Genomic DNA, 15065 nt, shown 5'->3' with positions numbered 1-15065 from the left:
TGAAGGTCAAAGTTGCTGTATATGGGGGTAATTTTGCTACAGAAGAATTTCTAGAGCATGTTTCAAAGGTCTTGTGAGGGGGTAATGTTGCTGGAGGTGGCAGGAAGCACAGTGAAATCTTTGATGGTGGCGAAGATTTTCTTGCTGTTGCTAGTGCCGGCATCAATGCTGTCTGCAAGAGGTGTGCGTTTCGCATTCCGTATCTGCTGGCTGTAGAGTTTTAATGCTGAGTTGAAGATGTCTTTATCTGTAGTGTCCTGACTGTTTCTCCATTTGAGCTCATTTAAGCTCAGGTTGTTTGCAGTGGTGTTTTGTCAGCTTGAGTTCCTCTGTGTACAAGCTGGCCTGTGGTCAGGCTCTTGTTGTTGGGTTGAGCTTGAGGGGAGCTATGCATGCAGTAATCCAGCTGTTGAAGTTCTTGATAGCTTTAGGAAAGTTGCTGGTGTGCTCAAGCAGATGTTCTTCGAGAGGGTGGACGCCCACTCCTCTTCTGTGATGTTTTTCCAGCCACAACAGGCAGTTCCATTGGTGGAAGGTCTGTGGGGTTGCAGGATGGGTATATTGAAATTGACAAGGGTGTGGTCTGTTTATGTCATAGCTGCTGGCTTGTTGACTGCGATGTTGGTGATTGAAGAGAAAATCAGGTCCAATCGATGCCCAGTGGTTTGAGAGGGTTCGGTAATGTGCTGGCTCCAGGCAAGTTTTCTGAGTTTTCTAGAAGGACCATAGAGTTTGGGTCAGTGTGGACTTCTAGGAGAAAGTTAAGCTCTCTGAGGAGGATGAATGTACTGGTATTGATGATGAAGGGTGCAACGTAGTCCATGATGTCGCTGGCAAAATTGTTGCATGGTCCTGGTGGCCTGTATACAAAGGTACTACCCAGGGAGAAGTTGGCTGTGATGAGTTTCTAGAACTTGAGTTGTTCCATGTAGCTGTTGGGGTTGTCCTTGTAGGTAGTTCAGCTGATTGAAGGCCCTATTTATACTTTCTTAGGGCCGCATTTGCATCATTTTTTTACGCAAAAGCAGCGCAAACCTTCAAAATACAATTGTATTTTGTAAGTTTGCGCTGCTTTTGCGTCACAAAATGACGCAAATGCAGCGCTAAAAAAGTATAAATATGGGCCTGAATATGATGATGACTCCACCTCCAGGATTGTGTTGATGGCCTTGCCTGACAATCTTGTGGCCACAGAAATACCTGTATGAATGTCTGGTGCAGAGGTTTTGGTTACCCATGTTTCCATGATAGAGAGATGGTCTGGAGACCGGTTGGGCAGTAGGTCCCATATCTCAGTGGTGTGTTTCATAAGCGAGAAGGTGTTGAGGAGTGTGCATGCGAGTGTGGTGTGTTGTGTGAGTGCTGTTTGGTCTGTGTGAGTATGAGCGTGTGGCTTGTTTGTGTTAATATGAGTGTGTGGGGTGATGGGTGCTGTTGATACGGGTGTGGTGAGTGTAGGGTGTGTGAGTGCATGAGAACTTGCAAGAGGTGTATGTGAACATTCCTTCCATGTTGTTTGGTGCAGTGTGGTAACAGTCTGGCGATTGGATGTTACACATGACACAGAAAGTACAACATGAATTCATTAAGGATTCTTTTTTTAACCTTTTTTTATTGATTTTTACCATAATAACATGCACAGGTAAAAGGCATTGATCAATGACAGGATGGAGTATGTAAATCAAATATGTATCCTAATACAAGCAGGTCAGTTAGATTTACAGTAAATGCAAAAGAGATTCTGTAGATAGTTGCGATTATACCACAACCTCTTGTGAATAGTCCTGCTACTTACCCCAGATCTTTCTATGGTTTTTGGAGCACCCTCTGGCTCTGTAGAGCGCATCCTCTATTGTAGCGCAGAAGTCCATCCCTATCAAGTATTCTCTCCCAGGGGAATGGCGGCGGGTTCCATTGATTGGCACCAAAACTTTGCAATGTCTGTCTTGGCTAATACTGGCGCCAATCCCACAAGCATTCTGTTGCAGCGAGAGCAACCCCATTCATGTAAGATCCCCAATAGAACTAACACTGGATCCATAGGAATCTCCATTCGCAACACCCAGAATTCAAGTGATCCTTTCCAATAGGTGGCAACATTCAGGAAGACTCATATGACATGAAAGTGTGTGGCAAAGGGTTCACTACATCTAGGGCATTGAAAATGTGGACGTTTGCCCATCTTCCATTAAAGCTCTGGATTATAACATCTATGAAAGTATTTGAACTGTGTCAATCAGCGGCAAGAAGAAATTGCCAGCCAGTTTTGCTTCAACCCACTCATTGTCTTCTATTGGATCTACATCATCTTCTCACTTTTGTTTTAAGGTCAGTAGCGGTTTGGGGGAATTAACTAACAAAGAGAGGTTGGAAGATTTGAAAGAGGTTATCTTTTAACTCTTCCACTACAAATTTGACTTCCAACAGGTTATATTCTGGAATGTTCTTCAATTTCCTACAATAGTGCTCCAGGCCATGTGTCACCTGCAAATTTATTTAAAAAGGTGTTTGTGTAGCCGAAATTCATCAGCCAACTCAGAATAATGCTTTATATGGTTATAGGACAAAACATCCCCTCAAGTGAGATATACCCAGTGCTTTAAATGGGAAAATAGAAGTGCAGGTACTCTCTATCAGAGTACCTGCTTGTTTCTGAGAAGTGCCGGTACTCTCCAATTAAAAGTATTACGTTTTTCTTGAGATATGCCGGTACTCTCCCTCTCAAAATAAAAAAGTGCCGGTACTCAGTACCGGAGAGTACCGGCCCATTTAAACCACTGGATATACCAATGTGAGGAACCCACCCTAATTACAATTACTTGCCTTGGGGAAAGCTCTGGACTTTGGAATAGTATAACATACTATTCCAACTCCAGTCTGTGCCACAGTAGGGAAAGTGCTGGACTTAAATTTAAACATCAGTCCAATAACGCTTTCCCCACGGTAATTCATTGTAAAGAGTTTCCCGATTGAGGAATGCGTTGTAAAGACACATTCGTGGTTCGGGCTGCATTGTAAAAGCACAGCGTGGTTCGAGCTGTGTTATTAAGGCCGTTTCCACTTCTGCTGAGCAGACCGATTAAGCAGATTGATTATTGACAAATGTGATTATGTGAGTCATCTGGTGTTTATTAGCGAGCTGGTCCAATAACTTCCCTGATTTATCTCCCATTTATCTAACTACTTAGGGAACCCATGCATTCTCCCTCCCATCAGTGACTGTTCTAAAGACTTCCCTAAAGGTGACCCTTGATGAATTCGAGTCCTGGTGAATTTCAAAGTATTCAGCTATCCTGTCTCAGAGAAGATCCGTGAACGTATTATTTTATCATCCACAAAGCATCCCAATGCCAAATGCCCTCTGTACCCTGATTAGTCCTAGATAGCACTAGTTTCACGGGGAATGATACGATAAGCCCTGATGTAACACTCGAGTTGAATTTATGTGACGAACGTCTGCTGCAGGGAGGAATTAGAAATCCCATAAGGATTCATATTTGCAGATGGTACAAACGCTTAGAGCACTGGGGGCGGTGTTTGTACATGCCTAGCACCTGTGAACGGGGCACCAGGTTCCAAGTGTAGGGTTTCCCTTTCACAATCCATTGTAATGAAGTATTTCAGTCCAACTGGTTAAATCAAAGTCCTACTTGTTTTATATTTACCAAAGCGCAGGGAGAGAAAAATAATGTGACAGTGAAATGGAGTAAGTTGGTGAATCAAACTGCGCCTCGTATAACATCTTACCATGACAGTCAACTGCCTGGCTAAGGTGAGGTCTGAAATAAAAACAAGTTCCTTTCTGTTTGGGGCCTTCTTTGGCAGTGATTAATACTGCAGTGCTCCCTTTGTACCCTTCTTAATCTGTAGGGGTAGGAGGCTGATCTCAACAGTCCACGGTAGCACCGTGTCCACTCTAAGGTTGCCTCCTATCTGGGTTTGGCCCAAAGAGTTTGGGTTTCAGGCAATCTTTTTAGGCCATAATGAATGCCTGCCCAAAAGCGACATAAATTGCTTTTGGTTAGGAATACATATTTGTTGTGGTCAAAGAGCACCTGCCCCGAATTCAGAGCTGTCTAATCTGTCTTGATCAAAGGTGGAAAGCCTAGTCAGCATCCTCTTCGTAAGCCTCTTGATGAATGGTCGGCTGGAAGAATCTTCTCTGTGGGGGGCGAGAGTATTGTATGTATGGAGACCCGAAGAGTCTCGATGCATCTAGTTTGTATCAGGGACTACCCCAGTGACTGAATGTACTCACTGACCAGAATGACTAAATACTGCTCGTTTTTTACCAAAACTATGAGAGTAACTCTAAAAGAGTTTAAAAGCAGATCCCCCACATCCAGATCCCAAATTGTATTTTATTATGTTTTTTCGCAGGAGGCGCTGCCTCCTGCCCAGGGCTGCCAGGGATTTATTTCTCCTTAGGGCAGGTAATTAAATCTCTGTTTCTCTGTAAACAAAGATTAATAAATTAGTTACATTTAGAGCAGAAAATTAAATCTCTCTTTTTCTGTGTTCACAGCCTAGGCTAAGCCTGATGTGGAACGCAGCCTTTATCACACCATCCATGCTATGACACCTCATACATGAGAACTCATCATCAGAACCTACATGACTGCCATTACCGCCAGTCACAGACATTTTTGAAATATCTTCATTTGTTCCATTAAGAAAAATAAATAAACAAAAAAGTAAATCTAAACCCAAAACTTCCCGTTTCTTAGGCTTCAATGTAAGTGTTGATCTGCTTCTGCTGTTGTTAACTATATGTTGTTCTCTCTCTGTTTTCTCTTGCCTCTAAAGCCGCTTTGACCTACAAATGTACGGGGGACCAGTGGACGGTGTACTGCCGTGTGATCCGGGAGAAGGACCTGTGCCAGGACATGCGCTGGTATCAGCGCTGTTGCCAGACATGCAGAGACTTTTATGCAAGCAGGTTGCAACAGCTAAGCTAATTGAACGGCACAAGCCATGCGCAAAAGACCATTCCTGGGGTCTTCACCAGCCATGGGCCAAATGCTGGATCCCAAAGAAGACCCGGCGAGACTCAATCGTGATTCTGTGAGCTGGAGGTACCATAGCGGCCCAGACACTCCCCTTGTGTAGCCGTCATCTCAAGGAGCCAATCATGTAGAACATTATTGTGTAATGACATTATTATCAATTTTATTAATGCTTTTACTTAATATAATAGCCACTGGATGGCTTGTTATCCTAAAGAAATGGACAAAATGATTTGCTTACTATTTTTGTGTGGTATCTTGGACTTCAGCAGGAGAAATTATTTGGCAGTGAAGCCCAGTGACAATTCTACTGCGGTCATGGCAGACCGCAAGGCACCTAGCGACCCGCACTTGTCCTTACTTTTCATAAACTTGTCTTTCATTTCTGTTCAGACTGACAGCATGCTTTGAACCTGGCTGGACAGTACTGTCTGTGATGTCACAATTAATATGCATATCCTGCGTAAGCTGATCATTATCAATTGTGTGACTCCACATGTCACACCATAGCAGGTCCTGCAAAATTCATCACAACAGGAGCCACACTCATGAGACTTGAAAACTATTGGGGTAACTAGGTTTTCCCAAACTGACCTCCTACTAATGTATGCAATAATATTGTTTAGATTCAGATTGCAATAATGTTTATTTCTATGAATGAAGCAATTTACCCTAAACGATGAGCTTCTGGAAATAGTCAGGAAACTAAAATTGTAGTTAATATTTCCACCACACCTTCCTTCCTAAAAATAAGAATGTGAGTTTAGGTTCAATTTTGCTGCTTTGGTCTTCCCACAAGTTGCTCTGAAGTTTTTTATTTTTAATTATTTGCTAGTAAAGCAATAAAATAACTCAATAAACACGCTATCTTTAAGCACAGCTATCTAGCACCTAAAACTAAAGCTAGTCAAAAATAAATCATGAATTAAAGTAAAAAGTTGTTTTAATGCGCACACTTTGTAGTTAGATTTTATGACTGGCTGATGTCTCCGTCTCTACAAGAAATAACTCCACTTCATCATCCTTCAGAAAGATTCTTAAAACCTCTTAGATTCTGAGGAAGGGTAATATGTTGTGTTTCGGAGGAAGGTAGTTGTTGTCCGTTTCCTTCCTAGAGCAGAGAAACCGTGCCGGTAATGCTGTGCATTTTATAAAAAGGGCTATAACATAACAATAACAACATGTGTTTATGTATCACTTTTTGCCACACTTCTGCTCCTAGCACAACGCTCTACTGCTTTTTGTGGATCAGGTGCGTCGTGCAGTCCGACACTTGTAGGATGGAAGTGGTGCTGCATTGCTGCACTTCCTGTTGTGTGAAAAGTTTTTTTTAGAACTTCCTGTCATGTGGTACTACAATTACAATCAAACCACCCTTTTTACTCCTCGCATTGCACTGTTCATCGGAGTGTGCACTTACTAACAAGGAAGAGACCAAATAGGATGTAAAATGGAAGACAGTAGAGGAAGGTAGCCGAAAAAATTACCGATGCACCACAAATTGAAGATTTCTTAAGTTTAAAAGTAAAACACCTACATTCAGTGTGAAAAACAGAGCATAATATAAAAAAAACCATTATATACATATGTGACTAGAGATCATTGTAACATTCCATGTTTTACAGCAGGAGTAAAATGTTTGTTTGGTATATTTATCATTTTATCACTTTTTAACAGCAGGATGCCCTTGTTTAATAAAGCCAAGCACTAGGTCAGTATTTTAGGAACCATACATAGTGTGATGCTGAGAGAGGGGAAGTACCGATTTTTACAAAACATGGAGGAATAAAAGGGAAATAAAAACAACTTCCTTTATGTTTAAGTGGTGGGAGCTAAAGGAGGGAGAGAAATCTGAGAACTGAAGACTGGTTTCTGAAAAGTCTTAGAGAAAGTGATATATTAAAAACGTCTGAGAGGACCTCCTTGGCAGAATGGTTCTAAAAGCAGGCCGTGACGTAACAGAGTAGGAATACTCTGATAGGCCACCACCGGCTGCCCAGCCCGTACCATTCATTCAACGTCCTGTATAAGGGGAAGGACACAGGCAGGACGAAGCAGTCTGTTTTCCATTTTTTCTAACGCTGTCCTCCATTGGGCATCATAAATAGAGTTAAATCATGCGGATGACTACTATTTAAAAAGTGCATTTTATTCAGCAAAATCATGTTTTCTTTACTTTTGGGAAAAAACTAAATAACACCTGCTCTAAAGTTGTGGCTTTTTATTTTGTTGTCCTCAGTTGTGGCAATGTAGCAATGCCTGCAAATCTTTTGTGATTGTTTTACTTTTTTACCTAAAAGATATCACATGGATGGCTCCAGCTACGGTGATTGCTTTCCTTTTGCACGTTCATCCTTACGTATCAGCTGAAGAGATCCCCTGGTACCTGCTGGAGGAACAGGCTGCAGAGAGAAGCTGTTGATGTGTGCGGCCTCTCAACCAAAGAGCTGCGGTTCTGCAGTGTCGGTGTCTGAATCCTTTCTGTGTCCTTTCTTCCATTTTAGCACTTGTATCGTTCCCTTGTCTTTAAATGAGAACTACTTGTGTGTGCCCGAGTAATAACAGCAGCAGGCTTGAATGAGCCGATCGCAGGGGGGGTGAGCTGCTCGCAGGAGCCGCGTCCAGAGCCCGCCCTGCGGCTTCTAGGTACAGCCCGGGGAACAGAGCGATCGTCTTGTCACACACGTTTGCCTCTTTCCAAGTAGTAGTAACTGTTTCAAGGAGGTGTTTTCAGTGGCTGATGACCACATTCAGTGTGCCAGGTCACACCGGTTTACCTTCGTGTGCCTTACACAATCACTTGCCACAACTGAGTGCTATATGGACCCTGGACATCTATTTAAAGTGACAATATTTAGGAATGCGTAGGAAAGGCAAGAAGAATCAACGCAGAATTAATGCAATTAACTGATTCATTGAGAAGGACTGGTTGGTGCCAGGGAACAGTTTGCTGTGTGTTAGTGAAGAACACAACATGACAGGCCTCTGGCTTTCTTTCTGTAGCTACAGGAATGAAGTGTAAATACAACTTAGGGTTTATCACAGATACTGACAAACAGCAGCCGGAAAGCACACCTTTAGCGACAGCTGTCTTCATCGTCATATAAGGCAATCGGAGCAGAGGCCGGGCGTGATCTGACGAGGCTGTGCAGCGTCAGAATCGAAGGCAGCGAAGGAGAGAAATAAATCCGTTCCTGAAACTGCCCAGATGAGAAAAAGCTAGCTCCCTCACTGGGGCCGCTGATTCTGCAGATATGAACCATAAAGTTACAACCAGGCTCTTTTTTAAACCATGATTCAGCCTCTATCCCAAACTTCAGACCCATTCTGAATACCTATGAATTATTTAATCGAAGAACGGCACAGACGTGCAGCGCTTACATAAAGGAGTGTCAAACCTGCGTTTGTTTCTGCACGAGCCCCTCTCGCGCTTGTTAGAGTTAATTTGATTGTCAATTACAGGAAACGCACGAGGCCTGTTCATTGACTCCCGAAAACTGCCACCTCATTAAAATAGCACTTTTGGCTGAAGCAGGGCACCCATCTCTTATCTTCTGTCTTCGTCTTCTGTCCTGCTATGGGTGATTTGTCGTTTTTATTGTCCAGTTTTGCAGAAAAATGGTGCTATTTGCTTAATGGCAATGGACAGTGTGGTGCTTGTGTGGTAACAATATATTGTACTGTTACTTTAGTACTGTACATTTCTAATTGCACAAATGTCTTGAGACGTGAGCTATCTCTACACTCCATATGGTGCTATTTTTTTATCATTAGTGGAAAACAAAATCATTGTGATTGAAGATTGCTTGATATTCTCTGATAACCCAGGTATGTGCCCTGCGTGGCAATATTTCTTGTCCATTTTTCAACACAGAGGTCAGTGTATATATTTTTATCCAAAGGTTAATATTCATACATGTCTGCCACAGATCTGTGTCTTCTTCTGCGTGCATTTGTGTGTTTTTATGGTTTCAATTTGTGTGTTTTTATGGTTTCGACTACATCGAGCGAAATAGGAAAGAAAAAGAAGAACTGCGTTTTGGAAATAATAACTATGTATGAAAAGCAGTTATTTGAGCCTTGCAGAGACTTTTTGAGAAAAGTTTTTTCAAAAATAAAATTCCAACTGTGTGAAAATAACTCAACCGCGTTCTGTAATACATGTAATATCTGGTGTGTGCCATAACGTCAGTTCATTAAAAAGCCAGGGGTAGCAGAAGTGACCTCGCATGCCCTTTGACCTTCAGTTTCACTCACACACATGCAAATTCAGACTCACACACTCACTCTCTCACGCACGCTCTCTCTCTCTCACACATAAACACACACACTAACACACGAACACACACAACATATATTTAAAGCATTTTTTACTTACCTCATCTGCCAAAGAATGTCACATTCCAGCTAATTGTACTCCATTTTATTTATTACACTAATAGTGAGTAATGAAACATTACTGAATTACAACATGTTTGGGTACACCTATGATTGGTTCTTTATAAAATATATGTTTAAAAAGAAGACCCTGGCCACATCTTCGCAAGAACTTGATTTTGTTACACCACATTGGACAAATAAGTATTACGCACTCAGAGACTGATGCGCTGAAATCTGCGCCTGGTACCCCTTCTTCCGTGGCAGTCCTGGTGCAGTGCAGGGCTGCTAATATGGAAAGCACAATGCAGAAAGGGGGCAGAAATGCTCATTGCCTAAATTCCAGATCCCTCACTCTACCACTCTTATTATGCATGGGCAGTAGACACCCCTAATTTAGGGGGTTTCAGTGTAAGTGTATTCATTCAGATTTACAGATCCTTTAAAGCTCGTACATGTCAGTATAGTTGCCATGGGTGATATAAGTACAGAGGTGGGAGCCTTGGTCATTTCAATGCCCACATGCTCATGGGAGCCACTGCATTACATAGTAGTATGTGTGGTCCCCATTTTCCTATGCATGGATGCCTGACCAAAAATACGAGCGCAGCGTGAGCATTTTCTACTCGTCACTGCCAAATCCAACAGTGACTCAGGAAACGCGAGCTATGAATCTCCACCTCCACATTTCTGGAGGTGAGGGGGGCACAGTCTGCACCCAATAAATGTGTGAGACCAGTTTCGAGTAGCAAGATCTATGTGCCCTTTCGCAAATGTGTTTTGTTGGACCACAATATTCCATACACAAAAAAGGACTGGGAATAGGGTTATGCAGGAGTATTCCTCCTGCATCCACCACCACTGCTGTGGGTAAATGTTCGGATCACATTGTTAACAAAAATACCCCTTGTGTGAAACTTTCTGCGACTGAACATTGCTCGATATTCTCTGATTCTCTGTGTGAAAATGAAAATCTCTCTTTAACAGCGAGTATTGCTTTCTTACACCTTAAAGAACAGTTTACTCCCTCAATTCTACAAGCAGTAAATCTTAAGGAATTGCTCTACTCCTTTTGTCAGAGTGCTATGTTTGATAAGGTGTCACCCCTTCTGTGTAACTACATATTGTTGAGCAGGGAATAGGTACATATTTACAGGTACGCTAGGCGTTTGAAATTGGTGACAAAGCCTCCAAGACACAACCTGCCTTCAAACCCTAGTCTTGTTTATAGACACCAATTAATGCTTTAACTCTATGATCACTACATGGTTCCAAGTCACCAGTGCGTCAGTGCTGGTCTCCGATTTAGGGACAGATCTCAATATAGGAGTTGTGCATTTGGTTTAATTCATTGGAACCATTAGACCAGCGTGCCCGACTGCACTGGTGTGATCTGATTGGAAGCACTGGGTTTCAATACCCATCACTGCTGGTCCGCTGATGGAACATCAAAAAAAGTTGTCCAAGAGCCGCAACCAACTTTTTGTCATTTGGTAATTGTAGGATGGGGGCCCTAGGCCCTCATGCTCTGGAATGAACGCACGCAGACACAGTATGGTGGTACTAAAAACTGGCCTCAGGCATGTGCACCCTGCCCCTTTTATTGGCAGGGTCACCTGACTGGTGACGCCTGTGTTGGGTGGGTTTGGGGTGCACATGTAAGACCAGCCCTCTGCAGAGTGGCTGGCAGAAACACTAGAACAAGTCCAGCTGGACTCTACATCCCTCCCAAACTTTATTGAGGAACCAAACAAAAGTCCAACCTGTAAAAGAAACAATAACAAAGCACCACAATCAGTCTCTCGGCCTCGAAAAGGCAGACCGCAGAATTGCAGTGGACATGGTGCAGCTGGGAGCACCCAGACACCTCTGCACGAGTCCATAATTTAACCAGGTACAGCTGGGCACGAACACTTTGTGGATGAAGTCCAGATACTTCAGTCGCTTGTCCTCGACCTCTCAGTTCACTGGATATTGTCGATCCGGTCCTGCCTGGGCTCATGTGGTCAAAGTCTATTTACAGTTTCTGATGCGGGTGCATCTTGAGCAGTGAGGAGTCCACTGTACCCAGTTCTGGATGGCATTCTGACTCTGGAGATCGTCTACCTCCTAAGACTGCAGATGACGTGACGGCCTGGGGCACCTGGGAGTCCAGCGGCAGAGCAGCAGCAGTCTTCCCTCTCGTGCCAGACCTCCATCAAGCAGGAGTCTCCTCGAGGCCCTTTCGCGGGCTTCCACGGGACTGTGTGGACTGTGCTTGTCTATCTGATGCCCGGCAAAGACGTCTCAGAGGAACAGCCTACAGGACCATATCCGAGTCTCGCATGGAGCCACAAGGGTGGTTGATGCAGGGTCCGTTTGCTCGAGCCATCTGGATTCAGGTGCTCTGGCCATAGTGCAAAGTCTTCAGGTGACCAGTCTCTCGATATGAGACCTCCGTGCTTCCGGATGCCTGACGTGGAGCTGTCTCAGATGCATTCTCTCTCAGCGAGATTCCGCTCTCACAGGAATTCGTTGGAGGCCCTTGTCCCTGGATTGCGGCGGGACTGCATGGGCTGTGCGGGCCAACGTAGGCCACGCCAAAGGAGTCTCTCTGAACTCCCAACATGGCCACGTCCAAGTCTTGTGCAACCCCAAGGGTGGATGGTCCAAATGATCTGGTCTGCTCTCACTGGCAGGTGTCAGGTTCACGGGGCTCATGGCAGGTGTTCAGATGATAAGTTTCTACGTTGCCAGACCTGCCTTGTCAGCATCGGTTCTTGTTACTGACTGTCTCCACTCAGGTGGTGCTGTGCTCTTTCGGTGTTTGGGCGATGCACCTCCTCATGATGATGATGATGTTTTTCATCCTTCTGCAGATCAAACCAGGTGGAGTCATCTTCGTCGGCGGAAGGACCACTTGATGGACGTCGTGGCCACTGTCGGGTCTTGTGTGGCCTGTGCAGTTGGCGTCAGGGATGCCATCGCAGCCAAGCAGCCGGTGACAGGACGGTCGCACTGCGAAGCGTGGGGGATCACCCACATCGCTGTCTTCAGTGACGTCTGCTAACCCCGGTGACTGTCTTGTGCTGATGGATACGTTCTCATCTGCTCGCACGAGTCCTCAGTTGTTTCACTCTACTTCCTTCCCCTTGCACACCTGTGATGGAGTTGATCTGTGGTGTGACTGGTCTGTCACACTCCTCTCCTCATTTCTTGTTGGCATCGTGCCATTCTCTCTTCTCCCTGGTGTGGCGTCGTGCCACAGGTCGCATGTTGCGGCACATGGACCTTGCGCTGCACCTCTGCTGGTACATCTTCCTCTTTGTCCTCGACGTGGCATCGTGCCACAGGTCTCATGCTGCTTCACACGGACCTATCACTGCACCTTCGCTGGTGCATCTTCCTCCTCGATGTGGCGTCGTGCCACAGGTCGCAGGCTGCGCCACAGGGACCTATCACTGCACCTCCTCTGGTGCATCTTGCTCGGTCGCAGCCTCTCGCAGGCTGAGTCATGCGGGTAGGACATGATCTGCTCTTCAGGCAGACCTCTCTTGGTCTGGTCCGTTCCCGGATCCTCTTGGTGGACCTCTCTGTGGCAGGAGGGTCCCAGCTCTCTTCCTCCATCTCTTCACTCGAGGGCGCCACTCTTGCGCCTCGAGGCTGCGCTGTTGCGGCGCTCACTCCTGCCATCTGCTCTGGCAGGGTTGGTCAGTTCAGATGACCTGCTCACTGATGGGCCAACGGTGGCCATCTTCCGTCGTTGTGGGGCCAGCTAACATGGCCTCTTGTCCCGTGCGTTACGTCACGCTCTCGGGTACTCTCTCCATCTTCACAGGCTTTTTTTTTTTCCATGTCGTCAGGTTCTCTGGTGCAGCTCTCTGCGCACGTGACAGTCTCTTTTTTTTTTCCATCTCTGGGCGTCCTATGGTAACGCCTGTCATGTCCGATTCTTGTCCTGCGGTGATGTCCACCACTGCTGGGGCATGTGGCATTCTTTCGGCGGTGGCGGCGGACGGCCGCTAGGGGCTGCACAGGCCATGCGCGCTCTCTTCGTACCTCACGTGGTACCTACGTCCATTCCTCACCGTTGCAGCTTGGCTGGGACAGCTGCAGTCTTCTCCTTCCCTTTTCAGCGTCGTCCGCGTCGCTTCCGTCTTCCTAGCTGTTTCCATCTTCTGTGCCGTTTCCATCCAGGGGCGCACTCTTGGTCTGGAGCAGTCACTTTCTGAAGGTGCTTCTGTAAACTTGCCTTCATCCAAGCTTGTTTTCCTTTAAACAGAAATAGGGTGCAGTACCAACTTTGGCCACTGGATGACAGTAGTGCACTTCTTTTCTAGGTTGAAGACAGTCTTTCCTGTTATCGGGCCTCGTTGTCTGAAACAGATGCCGGTGAGGAGGGCATGCTGCCGTCATGCTGGTGGGGGCTGCAGGTAAGTGCCATTTTATTTATCTTCTCCCTTTTCTCTTCTCTTTTTTTTCTTTCTGTCCATTTTTTTTCCCCACAACTGGACAGCCTAGTTTGAAGAGGCATGTAGAAGGCACGAACGTCAGTGAGGGGGGCTGGGGGCTCCGTTTTTTTTTTCTTCTTTCTTCTAGGTGCGTGTCAGCACCTCAAATCTTCGCTCCTTGTATTTTATCTATGTTCTTATGGAGGAGGTGGGGGCGCGGCCCTGGGCAATTTACTTGTACTTGGTGCGTGCACCACTTTACTCGGTCCATACGGGAGCTGGTGGGGGCGGCTCTGGGCATTTTCTTTAGTTTCTGGTGCCTAGTGGCACCGTCGCGGGTCACTCGTTGCGGCCGCAGCAGCCGTCCTTTGTGCTGCAGCCATTTTACCGGCATTTTTGGGGTGGGGGCGGCCCTGGGCATATTTTCTTCGGTGCGCGAGAGCACCATTATTAAAAATGAAAAGGGGCGACCGGCCCCGGCCACACTTTGGCAATTTCTCCTCATGGTGCACGGTGTGCGACAGCGCCACTTTAAAAGGAAAAGGGGGAAACGGCCCCAGTCGTTTTCTTCACTCTTGGTGCCTGATCGCACCATGTTTTTCATGTGCGCGGCCGCAGCAGCATGGGACACGCTGCGGACCGCGTTCTTTTTTTTTTTCTTGGGGGCTACCGGCACTGGCCAGAATTTGGCATTTTCTTTTGTTTTCTCACGGCGCGCGACAGTGCCATTTCCCCCACATACTGCGCGGACCCAGCAGCTTTCTCTCACGCTGCGGGCCGCGCTGCATCCGACTCTTAGGGGGGGGCGGGCTCGACATTTTTTCTTGGGGCTAGGGGAAAAGCAGCTCTGCGCACTTCGTAGCGCTTTATTTTCGGCGCCCGCAGCCGTTTTGGCAGTGCTGCGGGACGCGCTGATCGGCAGCACTCACCCCCTTCTTTCACACCGGTGGGGTGCACATGTAAGACCAGCCCTCAGCAGAGTGGCTGGCAGAAACAATAGAACGAGTCCAGCTGGACTCTACAGTAATGACGCAATTTGTTCAATAGCCGTCTTGAGGTTCGAGCCTCAAAAGTCAGTTTTGATCTGATCAGCCAGATGATGAGTTTGACTCCTATCATGCTGTCTTTCTTGAATTGTTTTCCATTATCAGGAAACATGAGTTAAACGTACAGAGTCACCAATAGTAATGAAAACTCTAATAGGAACCACAATTCCCAGGAGGCTCTGGGTTAAGACTACAATGACAACTAC

At 45.8% G+C, this 15065-nt stretch overlaps 1 protein-coding gene across 2 annotated transcripts in view; it reads left to right on the top strand.

Moving 5' to 3' along the window:
* Positions 1–9146, top strand: part of ADAMTS17 (ADAM metallopeptidase with thrombospondin type 1 motif 17) — a 1096962-nt gene extending 1087816 nt beyond the window's left edge. For both annotated transcript variants that reach the window (XM_069222781.1, XM_069222782.1), the window contains one exon: positions 4807–9146. In XM_069222781.1, the coding sequence (XP_069078882.1) occupies positions 4807–4958 (152 nt within the window). In that variant the 3' untranslated portion in view covers positions 4959–9146. The remainder of the gene's footprint in view (positions 1–4806) is intronic.
* The last annotated feature ends 5919 nt before the right edge of the window (positions 9147–15065 follow it).

The sequence above is a fragment of the Pleurodeles waltl genome, chromosome 3_1, assembly GCF_031143425.1.
Source record: "Pleurodeles waltl isolate 20211129_DDA chromosome 3_1, aPleWal1.hap1.20221129, whole genome shotgun sequence".
Taxonomy (NCBI): domain Eukaryota; kingdom Metazoa; phylum Chordata; class Amphibia; order Caudata; family Salamandridae; genus Pleurodeles; species Pleurodeles waltl.
The sequence above is the reverse complement of the archived record's forward strand: the minus strand, read 5'-3'. Positions and strand labels throughout refer to the sequence as shown.